Below are 21,882 nucleotides of genomic sequence, written 5' to 3'. Positions count from 1 at the left end.
ACACTATGCATAGGATAGAGACATGCAGGAAACCCTTCAGCTACCTGAATCCCTATTGCCCAAGTAGCAGAGGGTAAAGAGAATACATGGCTAAGAACCATTTTCCATTTTAAATCATTTTTATTGGATTGGAATGTAACAACATAACAAACAACATACTACATGGATACTAGTGTTGAATGAAACAAGTGACAGGAACAAAGAAAAACATATACATTAACTACAAATTAAAAAATAAAGAGTGATGAAACAGTACTAAATGCATAATAATGCGAGATAGAATAAAATAACACAATAAAACCCACACAAATCTAGACATTACATTCTCATAAATATAAATAGGCACATGTGTTTATATATATTCTCTCTAGTATCTATTATATATTAGTTTGGGAACTTCTTTATACAACCTATCAGCAATTGTTATTAACATTAATCTCTTCTGGTCGTTGTTATTTTGTTGTCATGAAGGCTGATACATCAACCTGAAAATTCTATCTATATTTATATAAAAGCAGATATATGTAAAACTGTAAAAATATAAACAGAGCATTAAGAGAACTTGCACATTTAAGACAATAACATCGCATTTCTACATTAACAAAAACATTTGGGTCCAGAGTTCCTTCTAAATTCACTCACACCTATTTCTCTATCCCTCTCTTCTTTCTATCCCTTTCTATCCCTTATTTTTCTCTTCCTTCCCCTACTACTTCTTCTGTCTTTATTCTCACTTTCTTTCTTTCTCTTTCCCCCTCTTATTTCCTCCAAAACTTACTACATAGTCCTACCTTTATTCACTTACTATATACTTTTACTTCTCCTTCTCTGACTCCCAGGATCTCTTGATATTTCTATATAGATCTAGTCTATATTATGATGTTAATTCTCAACAAAGATTCTCCTAAGTTCCTATTTTAAATCTAACCTCCCAGCCTTACAGATATGATTTTTCTTTCTCTTGAATCTTCTTTAACTCCTTTTTTTAAAAATTGTCTTTAGTGCGTTAACTTAAAATAAATAACAATCTTAGTGTTTTTCTCCTTTCCCCCCATATATTTTATATTTTTAAGTAGAAAGAAAAAAGAAAAAGCAGAGTTTTCCCCTTTGTTTTAAGTAGAGATTGATCTCTCTATAAATCCTTCTACTGCTAGCTATCCTCTTTTCTGTTTCAATAATACAATAACTTTATCCCAGTCCTTTCCAAAGTGTTCTAAATTTCCTTCTGATAGTAGTCTTCTAAGCTTATCCATTTCAGCTGTATCATAAATGTTTGTAATCCATTCTTCAATGTCCGGTATGTTGCTTTCTTTCCACCGATGAACATAGGTCATTCTCAGAGCAGTTATTAGATGGAATAGGACTCTGCCATGTTTTTTCTCTATATCTAGATTCAGAATATTTAACAAATACACTTCTGGTGAGAATTCCATTACAACATGACAACATTTTACAAATAGTTTTACGTATTCTTAACCAATAGTCCTTTGCCTTTTTACAAGACCAACCATGTGTGAAACAATGTGCCTTTTTCTCTCGAGCATTTCCAACACTTGTTACTTGCGTTATACATTTTGGCCAATTGATCTCATAGACTCATAAAATCTGGGGTTAAATACCAGCGATAAAACATTGGCTACTTGTGTATTTTAATCATTTCATCCATGTGAGTTCCCATTGATACGAACCAATGGGATGCTCTATATATTTTGTGCCCATAATATCATATTATTGTTGATCGCCTCTTTCTCCATTTCAATCTTCAGTAAATATTTGTATAATTTTAATAAGTTCCATTTCTTTTCTGTATCTAATATTTTCTCCAATTCAGTGTCTTTTTCTTTCCTAATTTATACCTTTCCTTTAATTGCCATTTCAGGAACTAATGTATATTTAAACCATCATCTTGTAATTCTTCATCAGATGTGTCATCAGACAATACTTACCTCCATTTAGTAGTAATGGGTACGCCTTGTGTGACTCCTGCCACCTTCATTTCTCAGGCTATTGGAGCGGAGAAAAAGAGATGAACATTTTACAAACTGGAACCTGAAATTCACCTCACTTCAAGATTAAACAGCTTTTAAGGCAGATGTGGGAAATGAGTTACGAAGAACTGTAACAGGACATGAGTAAGAGTTCATCTCAAAATGGCAACAAGACGTGAGAATAGCACTTCTTGGCTGGAGTCCGCTATCATGGTGTACATTACATAAATGTATGTATGCTTAGCTACGTAGCAGAGGCACAAAGAAACACTGTTAGTGAATTATGAAGAACTGTAATAGGACACTAGTAAGAGGGTCTGTTGACCTACCCCAGGAAGTCAATCTACTTCTACCCTGGAAGAAGATGAATCTGTAACTAAGGAACCTGGAGAAATGTCAAATACAGGAAACACCTACCTGGGCCGCCTTGGAGCAGTCTCTGGGAAACTTGGCTCGTAGCTGCTGGAAGGGAAACTGGGGTGAAATTGGGCTGAAAGGTCACTTGGGTGAGAACCATTCCAGGGCCGGTTCCCTTGAACAGGCTGAGGAAGTGTCTGTTGCCTGGTCTCCTCAAAGTAGTGAGGTGGGATTTCCCCTTAAGGAAAAAAGAGAGAATCAGGAACCACAAGGCAAAGAAATGCAAACAGCCACAGAGCAGAGAGACTTTGGCCCCATACAAACAGGTCAAAATAAAGCTGATTTGGCTCACTTTGGAGGTATGCTGTTTCAATGGTGCATGCGTCCTAAGAATCCGGAAGCCACGCCAAAGCCATGATCCAGTCCTAAGGACTGGACCACAGCTTTGGCACAGCTTCCGGACTCTTAGGATGCATCCATCATTTAAACAGCATACTTCCAAAGTGAGCTGAATCAGCTTTATTTTGGCAGTCTGTATGGGGCCGGAATTTCTCTTCGGAGAAGGCCAAATACCAAATCTTGAGAAAGCAACTGTTTCGGACTACAGCTCCCAGAATCAGCCAGCAAGGACCACGATTCTAACCCAAAACGTCTTTTTTCTGAGCTCTAACTATCATAGATTAGGACTGATATCTCTAAGTGGGAAATGCAGGCATAAATCAAACTTATACCTACGTACGGCTTTTTCTTTTCCTGTCCGTTGCAGAGCTTCATCCTGCCTCCCCAGTTGCTGTTACTGGTGGAGAAGGTATAGGGGAACTGGGAAGTATCTGGCTATGACATAGAATTATTACCTCATCTGTTGACATTTCCAGAGAACCCCTCTAGCCCTAGGCAGATGGTGCAATCATTTTGTATCGGGCTGCACTGACATAACCAGAAAGCTCTCCAGTCTGTGATAGCTGTGCACCAGCCACAGAATGGCAATCAAGGGAATGCTGTCCCTCCACTGAGTCCCAGGGGTGTTCAATATACAAGCATAGTAAAGTTTTACAGGATCTCCGCTAAATAGTCTGAACTGAGAGCTCAGCATGAAATGGACATTAAACCTCCCTCAATGGAAAAGCTAACGGTCAGCCCCAGAATAGGAATGACAAGAGTCGCTATCCATCCATTGTAGGCTTCAGTCATAAAAGTTGAATGGTGGCTTTAAGACCAAATGGTCCAAACTCCTGCTCCATGCAGGACCTACAACTATCCAAAATCATCCTGCTTTAAGCATGAATGACATTCCTCTCCACCTTCCACAGTTCTCAGGCTGAGAACTTGTTTGTCTCTTGGAGAGCCAATGGCAATACCTTGGTGCTGGATGTGTGTTCGAAGCAAATCGGGTATCTCTGTCCTCTCCATGTAATTCATGACTGGAATCCTTTGCTCCATTGGCGTCCTTTCCACCCAGGGGGCTGGGGCAGAGCAGACGGCACACTTATCCTGAGTTGAGAAAGAAAAAGAATTTCAACAATTTGAAGGGCTTTCCCAGAGAAGGCACAGAGTTCAAGGCAGAAGGGACAGAAGTCATGCACAGCCATGACACAAGGCCAGACAGCAAAGCTCCAGGTGACCTCTGCCACTCTCCTTACCTCGGGAACTAATTCAAAATCTTGTCCGCCACAGACTTCGCAAGGGGTGATGCAGGTGTCACGCTGGAATGGAGGCATTTGTCTACTGCCCATGTTCTGGTTGTTCTGCTGCTGTTCCCACAGGCCCCAAGGGTGCTCAGATTGGGGGCCAGAGGGGATACTCTGGCTGAAGGGGTTGTATCCCATCTGCTCGGGGGAGGCAAGCAGAGAAAGGGGCCATTAATTCCTTCTGCCTAAGACTCAATCAGCCAGCATGAAGCCCTTCTGCTATAGCTATCAACACCAACATGTGGAGAAAAAAGCTGGGGGGGGGGAGGTGCTCCCATCCACAGAAGTCTCCCCGCTTTTCTATATGACATCAACCCTAGCAAACACAGAGCTGCATTTTAAGCCAAGATATGAGATCCTTGTTTATTTAGAACAAGTATGGGCAAAATAGATCCCTCCTTCAGATGGTGTTGGGATTGCAACTCCCATTTGCCCCAGGCATCACAGCCAGTGATGAATGCTGCGAGCTACAGTCCAACAATATCCAGGAGGGTCGCACTTTGCCCAGCTCTGGTTTAGAAAAAGGTCTTACCTGCCTTACCCTTCCATGCTCAAAAGCTCAGGACAACAAACAAGGAGACCTAACAAAGCCTTAGAAGGGAATTAGGCCTTTGGGGTAAATTAGGACCGTCCACAATACTTACATCTATATTGTTGTAACGGGTACGCCTTGTGGGACTCCTGCCACCTTCATTTCTCAGGCTACTGGAGGGGGAAAGAGAGATGAACATTTTGCAAACTGGAACCTGAAACTCGCCTCACTTCAAGATTAAACAGGTTTTAAAGCAGATGTGAGAAATGAGTGGCCAGTGTGCCACAAGGGGCGTCTTGGCTGAACTTTCCCAGCCTCTGAAATCCCCTGCCAGTCTTGCAATGCTTCCTCAGAATTAAACATAAAAACAGCATGGTTTCACAACTATTTTTGCCCTAGGTCTAGCAGAAATCCCCCCCCCCCTCAAATATCTGGTTTTCCTTGCAGTTCATCTCAAAATTGCAACAAGATGTGAGAATAGCACTTCTTGGCTGGAGTCCTCTATCATAGTGTACATAAATGTATGTATACTTAGCTATGTAGCAGAGGCACAAAGAAACAATGTTAGTGAATTACGAAGAACTGTAACAGGACATGGGTAAGAGGGTCCTGTTGACCTACTCCAGGAATCCAGTTTACTTCCACCCTGAAAGAAGATGAATCTGTAACTAAGGAACATGGAGAAATGTCAAATACAGGCCTGTGATGGTCAGGAAACACCTACCTGGGCAGACACGGAGCAGTCTCTGGGAAACTTGGCTCGTAGCTGCTGGGAGGGAAATTGGGGTGAAATTGGGCTGAAAGGTCACTTGGGTGAGAACTTGATGTTTGCACACACACTCTGGGCCCAATATTATTTTCTCTCCTGTTGTCAGAAGTCACATGAATATGGAGGTCAGTCACCAGGTTGGTCGGGTACCGGTTATCCTGAACAGGCTGAGGAAGTGTCTGTTGCCTGGTCTCCTCAAAGTAGTGAGGTGGGATTTCCCCTTAAGGAAAAAAGAGGGAATCAGGAACCATAAGGCAAAGAAATGCAAACAGCCACAGAGCAGAGAGACAGCATTTCTCTTCGGAGAAGGCCAAATACCAAACCTTGAGAAAGTGATTGTTTTGGACTACAGCTCTCAGAATCAGCCAGCAAGGACCACGATTCTAACCCAAAACGTCTTTTTTCTGAGCTCTAACTATCATAGACTAGGACTGATATCTCTTAGTGGCAAATGCAGGCATAAGTCAAACTACATCTATCCAAAATCTCCAAAATCATCCTGCTTTAAGCATTAATGACATTCTTCTCCACCTTCCACAGTTCTCAGGCTGAAAACTTGTTTGTCTCTTGGAGAGACAATGGCAATACCTTGGTGCTGGATGTGTGTTCGAGGCAGATCAGGTATCTCTGTTCTGTCCATATAATTCATGACTGGAATCCTTTGCTCCGTTGGCATCCTTTCTACCCAGGGGGCTGGGGCAGAGCAGAAGGCACACTTATCCTGAGTTGAGAAAGAGAAAGAATTTCAACAATTTGAAGGGATTTTCCAGAGAAGGCACAGAGTTCAAGGGAGAAGGGAGAGATGTCACCCACATCCATGACACAAGGCTAGCCAGCAATGCTCCAGGTGACCTCTGCCACTCTCCTTACCTGGGGAAGGAATTCAAAATCTTCTCCGCCACAGAACTCGCATGGAAGCATATGGTTGTTGTTGGTGTCATGCTGGAATGGAGGCATTTGTCTACCGCCCATGTTCTGGTTGCTCTGGTGCTGTTCCCATGGACCCCAAGGGTACTCAGATTGGAAGCCAGCGGAGCTTCTTTGGCTGAAGGAGGGCACAGTGTTGCATCCCATCTGTTGGGGGAGGAGGCAAGCAGAGAAAGAGGCCATTAATTCCTTCTGCCTAAGACCCAGTCAGCCAGCATGAAGCCCTTCTGCTATAGCTATCAACATGTGGAGAGAAAAGCTGGGAGGCCTCCCATCCACAGAAGTCTCCCCACTTTCTATATTACATCAACCCTAGCAAACACAGAGCTGCATTTTAAGCCAAGATACAAGATCCTTGTTTGTTTAGAACAAGACTGGGCCACAACAAACAAGAAGCCATAACAAAAATACTGTGGTGTATTGTTCTATTGCAAATTAATTTACTTAATATGTTGAAGGCTCCAGATTTCATCTGATCTTGGAAACTAAGCCAAGTCAGATCTGAATAGTGCTTGGATGGGGAACTGCCAAGAAATACCAGGGGCTGTAGGCTTTTATATTCAGAGGAAGGCAAAAATAAACCACTTGTCAGTATACCATGCCTAAGAAAATCCTATGGAATTCACGAGATTGCCATACATTGGGAGGTGCACACATGTACATTTGCTACAGAAGCCTTGCTTTCAGCACACTTCAACTATGTAGTGCTAAAAGAGGGGTTACAGGCATGCTCTGTCCTCAGGTCTATCAATTCTCCCTTCTAGCAGCACTAGAAGAATATGTGGTAATATACAAAACCATATGATCGATGAAGTCTTCCTCTGGGCACAGCTGGTCACAGAATGAACACGTCATTAGGATCCCAGCTGCAAGGCAAAGAGACACAAGATGGCACCCCTCACCACAGTGCCCATTAAACTACTGCCAACATCACTTCAGAGGCCCCACAATGTCACATTCACCCTCTTCATAAACTGGCAAGCAGGGGCCCCATTTTTTCCAAGCTGAAAACAACAGTTTTCTCACAAACCAGCAAATATAGGTGGAGAATGGCTGTAAGTCAGCATGCTCAGAGTTCAATCTAACCAAAGGAGCAAGCTCATTCTCCAACCCATAATGGAATTTTGCAGCGGCCTCAGCAAAGAGGGCGGTGGAAAACTGGGAACCTCAGAGCTTTAGTTCCCCTTTTTGGTAGAATGACTCTATCTATTCCAGATGTTCAGTGGACTTCACCATGCCCATGTTCCAGCAATGAGTTATTTAAAAAGTGACTGGCTCAAGGTATGTACTGGTGTCCTAACAAGGCTAGTACACAGGTCCTTCTACCTCCAGTGGTGAAGGAAAAAGCCACTTTTGTCAGCCACTTTCTCAAGAATGTCTCCCAATGCCTTCAACCATGGTTAAGGTTGACATTAGTATCCACTTTAACCATGCTTAACAGGAACCAAAGTTTCTGTCCCTGACCACTGTCCTAAAAAGTCTCCATCTCCTGGTTTGCGAGATGTAGTTACCTTTATTCCCATCCCCCTGAGCCAGACCAATGTTCCTCCTGTCAAACTGCCTGGGCGGCTGGTCACGTGAGAAACCATTATACAGCCTGCTCTCGGGAAACCTGGTTGTCCTAGGCAGGGATCTGGAAGCAGCATCTGGAGGGAGGATGTTTCGAGTAGTCCGAATATTAGGCTCCGGGTTCAAGTAGGGCCTGGCCTGGCCGACTCCCACTTCCTTCGTCATCATGTCACAGTTTGCGGGGTGCACCTTCAGGTCTTTCAGCATGACATTTCGTTTACACAAGCCACAGTATTTTGTCCGAGTGCCACAGTAGTCCTGATGGTCCTGGAGCGTGCTGAAGGCCAGCTTGATGCCACAGTACTGGCAGGGTACAAGCCACGAGGGACCTTTGGAAGCCTAGGGCAAGAGAGGAAAAACCAGGCACTCTTCTTTGTCAGCTGAGCAGTGTCAAGATACAGAGAACACAAGTAGAACCTGGGAAGGAACCTTTTTCAACTTTGACAGATCCCCAGCCAGCAGAGCTACTGGAGAGGCTGGGAAATAAGTAACTGAGCTCGGGAAAAAGAATTCTCAAATTCTGCACCTTGACGCCTCCCCAGCTGCCTTACTCTGGTAAAAGGCTCTGGTGAAAGGCCTCTGTCCATCTTCATGCATTTACAGACAACCTAGGATCAAAGACACCAGGGCTGCATCCACACTGGAGAAATAATCCGGTTTGGCACCGCTTTAACTGCCCTGGCTCAAGGCTATGGAGTATGTTGTGAGGCCCAGAGTGGAGCCCACAACAAACTCCAACTCCCAGAATTCCATAGCCTTGAGCCACAAAAGAGTGAAAGTGGTGCCAAACCGGGTTAAGTCTCCAGTGTGGGTGCAGGCCATAGATGCTTCAGTCCCCGGCCGGCTGGCCTGATAGGGAGTGGAAGGGCCCCCTTCTCCTCACCTTGGTGTGTTCCTTTTTGTAGTGGTCCCTCAGCTTCGATTTGGGGAAGGCCGCATTGTTCTTGCTGCAGTAGAACTCATGAAGGTCCAAGTAGGCCAAAGGGATCTCCTTTTCGCTGGAAGAGATGGACAGGGCTGAGAGAAGGGACCTTTCCAACCCCTTGAAAGAGCGCATGAAGCCAGCTTTTCTTTTTCTCTCCCCATCCCAGCTCTACTCCAGAGCCACCTCCAAGGCAGCCGAGGGAGCCAAGCCAAAAGACCCAGGCCCAGAGCCTCCAGCAGACTGACCTCCTGTCTGTTTGTCTACCATGCCCTTGGGTTCCTTCTTACCAGATGATGCAGAAGTCCCAATCCCTGCCGCCTTCTGCCATGGCTGCTCTGCGGTCGGAACGAGAGGAAGAAAGGAGGAAGTATAGCCGAAATCGATGAGACTAGAGACCTGGGAGATTTTTAAGGAAAGTGGTTGATTTCATTATGCCAGTGGGCCCTGCAAGAAAGAGCTTTCAAAAATTCACAGAGCCACAAATGAAGCGTTCTGAGCATTGTTTATAGGAAACACACAAATACATGGAGCAGTCTTACCCCTTCCCTCTTGACTAACGTTGGTCCAGAACACGCTGCAGAAATAGTAATCCAGTTTGAGACCGCTTCAACTGCCCTGGCTCAATGCTAGGGAATCCTGGGAACTGTAGTTTTGTGAGACATGGAGCCTTCTGTGTCAGAGAGAGCTCCGGTGCCACAATAAGCTACAATTCCCAAGATTCCCTAACACTCAACCAGGGCAGTTCAAGCCATCTCAGAGTGAGTTATTAGTTCTGTAGTGTGTTGGACCTTTGTTTCATAATGTTCAGCAAAGAGGTTGTTTACTGTACAAGAATTGTTGTGGAACTTAGTGTAATGTTTATAGAACAGTCAGTTAGGAAGCTGAATGTCCCTAAGCCTTGACAAAAGACGGGCAAAAGGGAACCGAACACCATCATTTTTGCTTCTATGAGGTCTCAAGTAGCCATCTAGTCTGATCTTGAATAGCTATCATAGACAGTCATTTTGAAATGCACACTTGTCCCTCCATATTTGCTAGGGTTAGGAGCACAAGACCCCTGTGAATATGGAAAAATCGCAAATTACAAAAACACTATGGTTTTTAACCTGAGAGGGCACCTCTCTAGGAATATCTAGGTCCTCCAGCGCAACTCTGTGGTCAACGTCTGACAGACACTGACCATAGAATTGCGCTGGAGGAGCTACAGAGGCCTAGTGGGGGTGTCCTCCCTAGGAATTTCTAGGTCTTTCAGTGCAACTTTTAGTTAAAATTGACCATACAGTAGCACTGGAGGAGCTACAAAGGTCTTGAGGAGGAGTTTCCTCTCTAGGAATCTCTAGTAGTTCCTTCAGGGCGACTCTTGGTTAAAATTGACCATAGAGTTGCGCTGGAGGAGCTACAGAGGCCTAGAGGAGGAGTGTCCTCTCTAGGAATCTCTAGGTCTTTCAGCGCAACTCTTGGTTAAAATTGACCATAGAGTTGCGCTGGAGGAGCTACAGAGGCCTAGAGGAGGAGTGTCCTCTCTAGGAATCTCTAGTAGATCCTTCAGAGTGACTCTTGGTTAAAATTGACCATAGAGTTGCGCTGGAGGAGCTACAGAGGCCTAGAGGAGGAGTGTCCTCTCTAGAAATCTCTAGTAGATCCTTCAGGGCGACACTTGCTTAAAGTTGGCCATAGAGTCGCACTGAAGGAGCTAGAGATCCCTAGAAGGGACATATATTAATCCAATCCGCAAATGTCAAAGCCTCCAATATGGAGGGATGAGCGTAACGTTGAGCTCTTAAGTGGGGCTTGGAGGCGGCTGAGAGGGCAGGCGAGGCGCCTCTCCCACTCCCTCTGCCTCTCTCTGGGGCCAGAGCCTACCCAGTATCGGGGGCAGCCCAGGGAGCGGAGCCCAGGCCCCTTTCCCCTCTGGAGGCCGGCCTTGCCTCTCCTCCTCCCTCTCTCCCTTCCGAGCCCAACGAGCAACGGACTCCACCGGCTGCCTTTCCGTTTGGACCGTTGGGCCTCGGAGCCCAGCTCCCTTTGGCCGCGCGCCCAGCCAGGCTCGGGCCACACTGGCTTCCATCCAGAGCCACTTCCAGCCTTGCCAAGCTCCGCGGGAGGACAGGCTTCTCGGCTCCATTGACAGCCTGGCTCCAGAGCAGCCTTTCCTGCGTCCCTGCCTTTCCTCAGGGACTCCATGCTTGTTTGTTTTTTCCTTGGAGTCCGACCCCCTTCCGCCATGCAGGAACTCTCTCTCCCATCAAAGCATCCCTAAAGTATCACGCCACATAAAAGACATAGAATGTAAAGGATATAGAATCCTAGAGTTGGAAGAGGCCCCAAAGGCCCTGATCCAGTCCAACCCCATTCTGCCGTGCAGGAACTCTCCATCAAAGCATCCCCAAGAGATGGCCATCCTCCAGCCTCTGTTTAAAGGCCTCCAAGAAGGAGACGCCACTACTCTCCAAGGAAGGAGTCTGTGTCACTATCGAACAGCCCTTAATGTCAGAAAGTTCCTCCTAATGTTGAGCTGGAATCTTTTCCTGGAGCTTGCATCCATTGTTCTGGGCCCTGTTCTCTGAAGCAGCAGAAAACAAGCTTGCTCCATCCTCAATATGACATCCCTTTAAATATTTAAACAGGGCTATCATATCACCCCTTAACCGTCTCTTCTCCAGGCTAAACATCCCCAGCATCTCCCTAAGTTGTTCCTCAAAGGGCTTTATGGTTTCCAGACCCTTCGCCCTCCTTCGGACATGTTCCAGTTTCTCTTTCCATGGTGGTGCCTTGTGCCGCTCTCTTCTTCAGGGAAGCCATCTTGTCTCCCAGGCCAAAGGGCCTTCTTTCTGCAGAGCAGAGGCACTCAAAGAGAGCAGGCGAACTAAGGTCCAAAACCCACTGCACAAACCATTCAGTTGGAGACTCAACTGCCCTGGCTCAGGGCTAGGGAATCCTGGGAAGGGTAATTCTGTGAGACATTTAGTCCTCTCCACAATAAACTACAATTCCCAGGAATTCCCTAGCACTGAGACAGGGCATTTCAGGCGGTCTCAAACTGGACCCAAGTCTACACAAGTCTATGCTACAACTTCTTTCACGGCAGTTAGTCTCAAAGGTGCAACAAGATCCCTTTCCAAGCCTGCCAAAGCCATTCCTTCCTTTATGGCAGAGAAAGGCAGCCCCATTGTCTCCTGGTTGTTTTGGACTATAACTCCCTTCTCCTCTGGCCCAGGAGCATTACTGGGGGGTGCACTGGGCTAAAGCCAGAGGGGGTGAATGCCCGGCTGGACAGTTGTCCATCGTACATCTTAAACACACAAACACACACGTCAGCCAGGGCACCTCTGCAACAGGAGGGTGGATGGCCTTGTTGCAGAGCACTGCCCTGGGCTCTGTGCTGGTTGCCCAGCTGCCCAGTCAGCCCCCTAGGTCCTTCTAGGTCTGGCCAGATGAGGAGGCAAGGCAGAGGAAGAATAGTGGGAAGGCCCATCCACTGCTGCCAAGGGTCTCTTGGATGTCTCCATTAACTGAACTCACTTGACTTGGCAAGACAGCAACAACAAATCATGTCTCCCTGTGCTTTCCCACCCGAATGTAAACCACTCCAAATGATGCAGCCTTTCCTCATAGGGCTCCAGCCCCTGAATCGTTTTGTTTGACCTTTCTTGCAGCTGGAAAGCCTTGCTGCACTCAGCCAGCGACACTTGAGCAACACCTGCGTAATAATAATAATAATAATAATAATAATAATAATAATAATAATAGCCCACCTCTCCCCAGAGGATCGAGGTGGGTAAGAGTTACAATCATAAGTCCTGAGCATAAGCTATCCTAAGAGGGAATGGATCACCAGGAGTCAGAATACAGTGATGGAAGACCTTGCATTTTGCAACAAAATGTAGAGCAAGAGGAACCAAACTGTTTGAATCATGAGTCTAAAAGACTATGGGAGCATTGGTGGTTTGAGAGTATACAAACTTTTAATAGGAAAATACTATTGCATGACATTAATTAACAGTTCAGTCGTCTAGCTGGCACAGCGCAGCCACACCCCGGTTTATCCAGTGTTTCTGGGGAAGGTCAGAAGGAAGCTCAATGGAGAGAACATAGTTGGTGGAGTGGCCTGTCGTTGACAAGGTACCTCTCCTGGCACTGGTTTTGTAGACAGGACACAGGTAAATCCTTTCATGCAGAAACTTGGCACTCTCTCCCGGCTTGAGCCAAATGATGGGCAGGGAATCGTACAGGATTTTGGGGAAAGATTCACCAATCTGCTGGGTTTCCCTGTCCCATCGGGCGCCTTCCAAAAACAGGCCTTTCACGTAGGCCCCATCATCAGGCATTTCCTCAATGTATTGCTCTTGTTTCATCACCTGAATTGGGGAAAGAAGAAGAAGATACAGTGGTTGGTTAAGATATGATCTAGTTCCTGCTGAAAGACTGGTTGGCAAGGCAGGAAAATAATACCTAGGAGACATGGTTATTATGTCTGTTGGGGATCCCACCTGACCTGTTTGGCACGAGGGATAAACCTATGTTGTGGATTGTTCCTTCAGCCTGAGAATGATCTGCCACTCTCTGCTCACTACCTCTTTTCTAGCTCTTTTGCCTCAAATCCTTGTCATTGGAGATGCTGAAAATTCAACCAAGGACCTTCTAATGCAAATCACACTCTCTCCCAAGCAAGAGCTTTGGTCCCAATCTTACCTGGAGCGGGGAACCACATAACCCCACACTTGCCCCTTATATCATCACACTCATTTTGTTTGCATCATGGCACACAGACATGAAATCCACACCGTTCCCCTTAGCCATGGAGACCAAGCGCTGGCTAAAAATGCCTCCCATAGATAAGAAACTGGAAGCACTGAAACAAAGCCTGAAATCTTCTTTGTTAAACCTGTCCAGAAGTGTCCAGAGCATCCACAGGAATTGCCCATGGTGCCTTTTCTCCCCACCGGCTCAAAACATCTCTTAAATATTAAGAAGAAAAATATCTACAAAGACTTGCAAAATGCTATCTTTTTTTTCCCTCCCAGGCTCCAGTGTCTACAGCTGTTCATTATATTTTATGAAATGAAATGAAATTCTTTATTACGGTCAAAGACCAGCATAATCATTATATTTTAGTTTGTAATTCTCACTGGACTTGTTATTATGAACCCGTTTTGGCACTATTTCCCAAAGGCTTGTTTTCAGACAGGACTGTGGTAGATCCCTGAGTTCTTGGAGAATCTCGCCCCCACATTCAGCATTAATATGTGTCATGAATTATTCATTGTTTTACCAACTATTATCTCCCAACACTGGGGGATCAATTAGGTAGGAAAACAGGCTATATATTGTCCCTGGCCTTTGAAAGTTCTCAATGGGCTCTAGAGAATGTGGCGAGAGAAATATGATGTTTTGAAGAAGGACTTTAAAAAAACCACAGTTACATGACTCAGAAATTTTTCATCAAGGGGTGAAATGATTTCAAATACTATACCTCAAATTCAAATCCAATGTGATCTATCGGGATAGTATATTTTCTGGCGTAGTTCTGGGAAACCCCCGTCAAGAAGGACTGGGTAAAGTAGAAACCAGATATCCAAAATACATTTGGAGGTCCATGCTTGATCCACTCCTGGGTTTAATGTAAATTGACCAACAAATAAATATGTTGATTAGATGAGATAGCATACCCAGGACTGAAATTCCGTTCTTAGTCCAGAACCTATTCAGTCAGTGGTGACTACCTACTTGTTGACTCCCCATTCAACAATGATTGGATAGGTCTGTTCTAGTTGGGACTAACCAATACATTGATAATGCATACATGTTTAGCTATACACTCATGAAGGCTAGGACCCTGGGAGGACCATTGAGTTACAAGGCAAATCAGTCTTAAAAGCTTATATCTATGTTAGGAGACTGTTGATACAATTAGACTGATAGAAAATATCAGCACAGTCCAGGCATAGTAAAGCTTGTAGGTGACCAATCAATTAATGATTTTGATTCATTTATTAAAACAAATTATAATGCTAGTATTATAAAAATGCAAGCGAACTTCACTATGTGTAAGTAACCCAAAGAAAGACAAATTTTGTTCCAAGATAATGTTGTCATGGACGCCTGGATAAATTTGGCATAGTTATTGCTTGGCTGTGAAAACCACCTATATGTCAAACAACATACATCTCAAAATGCATGTATGGGATGTTCGTATCTGTTAAACAATATTTAATTTACTCTGGGGGATTTATTGTTTATTTGAATTGCTTTTAGCCATTTCCAGAGTGGTATAATAAAGCAAAGAGACCAAAAGCGCAATTGATTCACAGAACAAGCAAGATCAAGTAGGGATGCTGTGAGAATCGGGGGGGGGGGGGGGTGGGGGGGGGTTAAGACTCATACAGCTACTCCTCCTTGGGAGTTTATCATAATGATCCATGTGCAAATGTTTTGGGCAAACATTACCAACACATTAGCCACAAGTGTTTAAGATTACCTGGAAGAAGACCAGACGTGTCAGCAAGTCAGACACATAACCCCCCAGAGGCTTCAACGATGGGTAGGATTTGGATGCCCACATGGCTGGCACTTTGCCCACCAGCATGCTGTTGAAAACATCTTCAAGTTCTGAAGACATCAGCACCAAACCTTTGATGGCTTTGCCAAGGTTGATAAGGCTGCTTCGGACGACTTCTGTAAGCCTTGAGGAGAAAGAAATGTTGACAAGGGTCCTGAGGCTCAAGACTCTAGAGATTGCTAGAGAGAACATATTAATCAAAGCCGCAAATAATCAAATCTGCAAAAGTCAAAGCCGCAGATGTAGAGGGCCAACTGTACAGTTCCTAGAATCCCTTAACCAACAAGGTAAACTGACGGAGAGAGGGAGGATTTAGGAAGATGTAGTTCCAAGCGCTTGGCAGAGGTTGCTGGACTTTCTCCCTCACTGTCTTCTATGCTGGCTAGGTCTGAATGGAATTGTCTTGCAGCATCTGGGGAGATACACAATCCTCATCTGTATGCTGGTAACATATGCTGCTAACCAGTGCTTTCTGAAGCAATCTGATGTGGGACTGGCTGGGTTTACTGGCACCATATTTGTTCCAACTGACTACAAATGTTTTCCTCTCTCCGGGAAAATTGCCACAGATTGGCAGCCAACACCTCACGGACTGACACCAGTCCATTCATACATAGATCGCCACTTTGAGCAGCACTGATCCAGGCTACATTTGACACATTCACTGGGAAAAAATACAGAATATCTTAAAGCTAATGCATCAGCCACTGACTATGGAAAACTACAATGGAATTACTTGCTCTGAGAGGCAAGGATGGCACCTGTTAAGGCAACATATCATCATACAGAACGTTCTTTTCAACAAACATTTGTCGCATGAATGAAAGGCTTATTGTACCCTCTGTTTATTATTTTATTACATTGTTGTAGCTAAATGGTATTTTATCACTCCTTTCATATAACTATTTTGAATGGTGTGAAAACACAAAGCAAGATGACGACTTTTCCTAAGACAATACAAAAGAGATCTGAATTAAGATCGGCTTGTTTGAATGCATCATTTTATGTTTATTTTATTTGTAAGAATTTTATAAGAATGCCAGTTGATGTATCTAATCTATAATATTGGCTTTTCTCAAACTGGTGTCTCTCAGGTGTGCTAGGCTACACATCTTGGCAGCATTTTAGTAAAAGGGGATACATTATACTAATAATATAAACAATATCTGACTCGTAAGCTCTGTGGTTGTCCTATCATTCTTCATCTTCTGTTTATATTGAAGGTGGGAAGGGACTACAACTCCAGAGATTTACCTGTTGAACCTGATCAGCTCTTGCCTAAGAACTGTGTTCATGGACTCTTCATAAAGTACCGGGTACATTTCCATCACACTTTCCAAGTCGAAATCTTGTGGCAACTTGGAAAGGATGTCCTGGGCCAATTCTTGAACTGTTTCCTGAAATCAGATAATTAAATCATCTGGAAATGGCATAATCTTGAAATGAACGCATTTGTAGCGCTTTCCTAAACGGACACCTGGTTTTCTTATAGATTTGTTTCAAACAACATTGACATCAAACTTAATTTGCTTTAGCTGACACAAACACATACACTGCAGTATAAATGATATGGAATTGCAGGTTTGGCTTTTCTTCCCACACGCAACGCACAAGGAACCCCACCGGAGAAACAGCATTCAGTATCTCTCTCTCCCTCTGTCTATGTGTCTCTGCCTCTCTCTTACACACACCAACACACCCCAGGAAACACACATAGCGCACCAAAAACAACAAACCAGTTTGATGTCATCTGCCAATCTGATTGCCACAGGCACCTTGCTGAGGACGACCAAATACTAAATTACAGTTCAGTGTAGAAATGGGAAAAATTTAGGATTTACTTTATTACTTTTCAATTTCAAAACCAAAACAACTAATGATCACATATACCTATGCATAAAAACAGTCAACAACCACAAACAAAAACTGCGGGCAGACAGAAAGTAACATGAATTAGAACACAGCAACTCAGTTACAATGGAGGTGCTTTGTAGTTTTGGTTACCTGGGGGGATTTTCCAGCTCCCCCTGCTTGTCTGGGCAGAGTCAACAAGATGCCATTGAAAAGCAAGTTTGTTTCTTGGTTATCTTTTGTAATATCGGCATTCTCATGGAGGCCAAACACATCCGGGTGGGTTGATATGGGTAGACTTCTCAAATAATCTATATAAGACTGAAAAGAGACAATAGAAACACATCCCATCAGGCTGTAGAAGACAATGATGGAAAGATCAGACCAGGACTGCATGTGCACAGGAGAAATAATCCGTTTCTGAGCCTGCTCTGGTGCCAAAACCAACTACAGTTTCCAGAATTACATCCCACTGAGCCACATCTGTTCAAGTGGGCTCACAACGGATTACTTCTCCCATGCGCATGCAGCTCTACTGACAAATCAGCATTGTCAGGTTTCTTCTTCAAATGAAACTAGGCAGCAATCATTCTATCAAACTGGAAGAAGAAGAACATGAAGAGGGAAGTGGAGCCATTGCATCGACTCTTTTCTCCTCCCTGAAGTGTTCTCAGATTGTCATTATAAGAACTATTATTTAGTTCTGCAAGTGCAGAATGCCCTGTTTGTATTGACCATATGTAAACTGTTCTGAAAGCCTTCATATCCCAAGGGCGGTGTGAACATTTGTGTGTGTGTGTGTGTGTGTGTGTAAATCAGTTGGAGTTAAGCAGTTTTGCTGTATTGTGAGAAGGTATAGAGGTTAAAGTATTGGACCAGGACTCAGGAGATCCAGGTTTTTAGCTCCACTGACTCCTGACTATCATGAGGAGACCCTTAGCTGGTAGCTCTCACTTAGCCTGACCTTATTCACAAGGTTGTTATGAAGATATTTACAAATGGCAGCTGTGGGGAAACTCATGTATGCTACCTTGAGCTCACTGGAGGAAATGTGGGTTGCAGTTGTAACAAATAACTAAATGCATCCTCAGTTTTTGTTCTCTTACCTGATATGTCCCACAAGGTGGTATATAATATTCCCCACTAGGAGAAAGTCTATAATTTTCTTCTGTTTCTAATTCTTTGCAATATACAATGGAAAGAAGTGAGAGGAGGAGTCGTCTGTCCTTATCATCTGTCACTCTCCCACCGTAGTTACATTCCCCTAGTAACAGAAACAGCATATTAAGATAAAAATTGTATGAGGTTTTACACAGAAAGAGAGGGTATGTTTTCTCTAAAACACAAGCTTGGCAAGGCTCTGCTAATGCAGGCCAAAACTGTGTTAGTGGATAAGATAGTGGCTGCTCTATTTCCGAGGTTATTCAGTGGTGGCAAAGAAAGCCAGGCAAAATCTGTTAACTCCAGGCAGCCTGGTTCTCCAATACCTTCTTTACTTCATGGTCCGGAGCGTAGCTTTGGTGCAGCTTCTGGACTCTTAGGACGCATGCATAATTTAAACAGCATACCGCCAAAGTGACCCGAAGCAGCTTTATCTTGGCAGTCTGTATATGGGGCCTTAGTCTCAAAGGTGCTACTAGATCCCTTTGTGTAATGGCTAGTGTAGAAGGCACAGTATCAAATTGTCTCTTCCAACCTTGCTGCCACATCTCAGTATCTGCTGTCTTGAAGTGTCAGCCTGTTTTTCCCTAATGACATGGCTGGCCCTGACCATAGATTTAAAACACATTTAAACATTATGGCCAAACAACACTGTTATGTGTCCATACCTGTAAGATATGTTAGAGCTTCAAACGGAGTTTCTTCATATTCATTTAAAAACATCTGGATTTGCCTCATGCTGATTCTGAGATCAGATTCATTGAATTCATATGGAATGTTCCAACCTATTCCATTCAAAAAGGGGAAAAAATAAATATTATGTATTGTAAAGGATTGTCCTGAGAAGAATGCCAATGGGACACAAGAACATGCCATTTAAAGCTTATGGACTCACAGATTTATAAACACGAATCAGAGCATCTGACAATAAATGGGGGAAAACAAACAAACAAACAGAATTTAAAATACATAGAAGTACCACGCAAGGATGTCCACTCTCTCCTCTCCTATTTGTTATGTTTCTGAAAATATTAAACAAAACAATTAAATCAAACAAGAAAGTTGAGGGAACCAGAATTAAAGGTCATGAACATAAACTAAGAGCATATGCAGATGACCTTGCAACAACACTTGTAGAGCCACTGGAAAATATTCAACAGGTTTTACACGATATGGGAAAATTCAGAGAATAATCAAACTAAATAAAGAGAAAATGTCAATTATAACCAAGAACATGCTTAAACCAGAAGGGTTAAAGAGAATTCTGGGTTATAAAATTGTGAAAAAAGTCAAATATTAGGTATTTGGTTAATGAATAAAAACTGTGATTTATATGACAATATTGTTTATGTGCCTCTTAGCTGTCATTGTATTTCTGCTGAGCTCAAATGAACATGGAGAGGTGCGGTGGTGGAAATGTGGTTAGTTAATTTGAACAGCCGCTGCTTGTTTGGCCACCTACGAGATGAGAATGACAGGTTCATGTTTATCGCTGCATATGAAATCTATTATTCAGGATTCTTTGACAGAAAAAGTAAATCTCAGCTCAGTCACAGAAGAGCTATGTACGAATGCCTAACCAACCCATGGGATCTGGAGCATAGACTGACAGTTATCATTACACTGGATGTGCCATGGTTGGCAAAGTCCCAAACTGTTACCAGTGTCAGGTTAACTTGTCATGCCATCATGGCCATCATCCTGAAACATTTTGCTAGCTCAGGCAAAGGTCAAGATTACTCTCACACTATATATGATGTCTAATTGTATTGCCAGCCACATCATACTACAACACAGGAAATGGGGCAGCACTTTAAGGGTCAATCACACTTATTTGTTTTGCACGGAGAGATTCGCCTCTCTTAATCGATTCTGAATTGATTCATCATTCCCACTAGGTTTTAAGGGGCAGCGAATCTCTCCATGGCAGTTAAATCTGATTTGCCATTCCCATTTACCACCGTTCTGGATCAAAATGGAGGTACCTCCATTTCCTGAACGGTGGCTGCACAATCCAAACTGATTCGGTATTGCACTCACACTTCCACAGATGCGAATTGCTTCAGCGCTTCCCAAAAGACACAGTTATTTACCTGGTTCAGGTCACAGTGTGAACAACCCTGAAATAACCAGGTTTCCACACTGAGATATTTCATAGTGTGAATAACCCCTTAGATTGCTCTGCTTGGGATGACTGTTTGATTCTGTTTAATTGCAGAGCCAGTCTTTAATTTTAGAGGCATAATGTGCAGAATGTGGGACTCAGATTAGGGAAAGACAAAATCAATAATACACATGTTTGCACAAAAATAATATATAGTTCATGTTTTCAAGTCACCAGTATTTTTCTGTAACTTTCTGTTGCTGGTTGCTATATAAAACTTGTCAGCAATGCTGAAGAATTGCTATTTGAAGCCTGATGGATACAGCTCACCCACTGGCAGAAACTGGTCCAATAAATGGGTTTTATTTCCCAAGCTTTGCGGTGTTGCTGATGCTTGAAGGGGTTTAGGACTCCAATACTGCAATGCAAAATCTATGGTTTTAGAAAGTAGTAAAAAATATTGCAACCTTACCCAAAGGGCCAAAGTTCCTTCTTTCTTGTACAAGTGCATGGAAAAAGCAAAGACCAAATAGCAATTTCTGCCAGATTTCTTTCTTTTCACAACTGCCAAAGAACGTGGGGTCGGAAATTGGGTCATTGAGGTAGGATCGAAGGAGATTCGCTCTCACTCCTTTTGGTGGCTCATTGGTCATTTTGATTCCATTCTGGAGAATGCTCACAGGAAACTTTTCTGATGGGTAACTGGTTAGCCATAACCTGGTGAACCAAGAACAGAAATAAATCTCATTTATTTATTTATTTAAGGGATTTATATCCCACCTTTCCTTGAAAATGGGATTGCATGGATGTTGTCATGACCAAGATTAAGACGCAAAGCTAACAATGGTAAAGTTATTCCCTTATTTAAATAATGGTAAAAAAAGTATCAGAAATAAGACCACAAAAGCTAATGTTTAACTAACTTTCTAAGAGGCCCATAACAGCATGTTGCTTTTGATTTTATGCTTTTACATTTTAATTTTTTTTGCTCATTACAAGTTGAAGGGAGAGGAGTCAGTGGTTTCAACCGTAAAGAACTTGAAACTCCTTCCACTAAAGCTGGCATGTGAGAGTAATAAACAGTGTGATTTGTAAACTGTTCCACTGCACCATCCTGAGAATGCATTTAATCCTCACCTGAATTTGATATGGGTATTCTCAGGCACAATAGTTTCCTCACAGATTTTCTCCAAAGCAGGCATCCAGCTGGTTGCAAGATGGCAGTTCTGTAACACAACCCACGTTCCATCAATAATAGCCTGATTAATCATCTTGGCTGCAATTGGACCTTGCCCTTGTCCGAGTGAAATTGTCTGTATGCTTTCCATGCCAAGGTCTTCAGCAAACTTCAACAAGCCTAGGGGCAAACATTTTAAGACAGATATTAAAATCCTCCACCAAGCCCTACTCCTATTTGCTATGCAGTGGGGATGACCCTGGCTTCTCAAAACG

General features: G+C 43.5%; 2 protein-coding genes across 6 annotated transcripts in view; both read right to left on the bottom strand.

The window, feature by feature from the left end:
- LOC121914860 (TRAF-type zinc finger domain-containing protein 1-like) lies at window positions 1-11,119 on the bottom strand. Of its 5 annotated transcripts, none has more exons than XM_042438616.1 (14): window positions 9,043-9,386; window positions 8,714-8,828; window positions 7,773-8,169; window positions 7,060-7,127; window positions 6,205-6,408; window positions 5,923-6,055; window positions 5,290-5,554; window positions 4,678-4,738; window positions 3,986-4,171; window positions 3,704-3,836; window positions 2,406-2,583; window positions 1,947-2,004; window positions 1,805-1,810; window positions 1-1,386 (listed from the first exon to the last, which is right to left on the bottom strand). In XM_042438616.1, exons 1-12 carry the CDS (start codon window positions 9,081-9,083, stop codon window positions 1,953-1,955), a joined length of 1,833 nt encoding a protein of 610 aa, XP_042294550.1. In that variant the 5' UTR covers window positions 9,084-9,386; the 3' UTR covers window positions 1-1,386; window positions 1,805-1,810; window positions 1,947-1,952. The 5 variants fall into 5 exon arrangements, with proteins under 5 accessions (XP_042294550.1, XP_042294551.1, XP_042294548.1 ...); XM_042438614.1 differs by lacking the exon at window positions 1,805-1,810 and adding an exon at window positions 10,619-11,119 and having other exon boundaries at window positions 2-1,387; window positions 9,043-9,151; XM_042438615.1 differs by lacking the exon at window positions 1,805-1,810 and adding an exon at window positions 10,031-10,045 and having other exon boundaries at window positions 2-1,387; window positions 9,043-9,151.
- A 1,589-nt stretch (window positions 11,120-12,708) lies between these two features.
- DNAH3 (dynein axonemal heavy chain 3) overlaps window positions 12,709-21,882 on the bottom strand; it is a 65,254-nt gene continuing 56,080 nt past the window's right edge. The window contains exons 53-61 of the mRNA XM_042437848.1: window positions 21,568-21,787; window positions 20,903-21,147; window positions 18,995-19,111; window positions 18,272-18,429; window positions 17,319-17,486; window positions 16,569-16,711; window positions 15,234-15,438; window positions 14,229-14,366; window positions 12,709-13,113 (exon numbers count right to left, since the gene is read on the bottom strand). Coding sequence (XP_042293782.1) covers window positions 12,760-13,113; window positions 14,229-14,366; window positions 15,234-15,438; window positions 16,569-16,711; window positions 17,319-17,486; window positions 18,272-18,429; window positions 18,995-19,111; window positions 20,903-21,147; window positions 21,568-21,787 — 1,748 coding nt within the window. The 3' untranslated portion in view covers window positions 12,709-12,759. The remainder of the gene's footprint in view (window positions 13,114-14,228; window positions 14,367-15,233; window positions 15,439-16,568; window positions 16,712-17,318; window positions 17,487-18,271; window positions 18,430-18,994; window positions 19,112-20,902; window positions 21,148-21,567; window positions 21,788-21,882) is intronic.

This window comes from Sceloporus undulatus, chromosome 8 (genome assembly GCF_019175285.1).
Source record: "Sceloporus undulatus isolate JIND9_A2432 ecotype Alabama chromosome 8, SceUnd_v1.1, whole genome shotgun sequence".
Lineage (NCBI taxonomy): Eukaryota > Metazoa > Chordata > Lepidosauria > Squamata > Phrynosomatidae > Sceloporus > Sceloporus undulatus.
The sequence above is the reverse complement of the archived record's forward strand: the minus strand, read 5'-3'. Positions and strand labels throughout refer to the sequence as shown.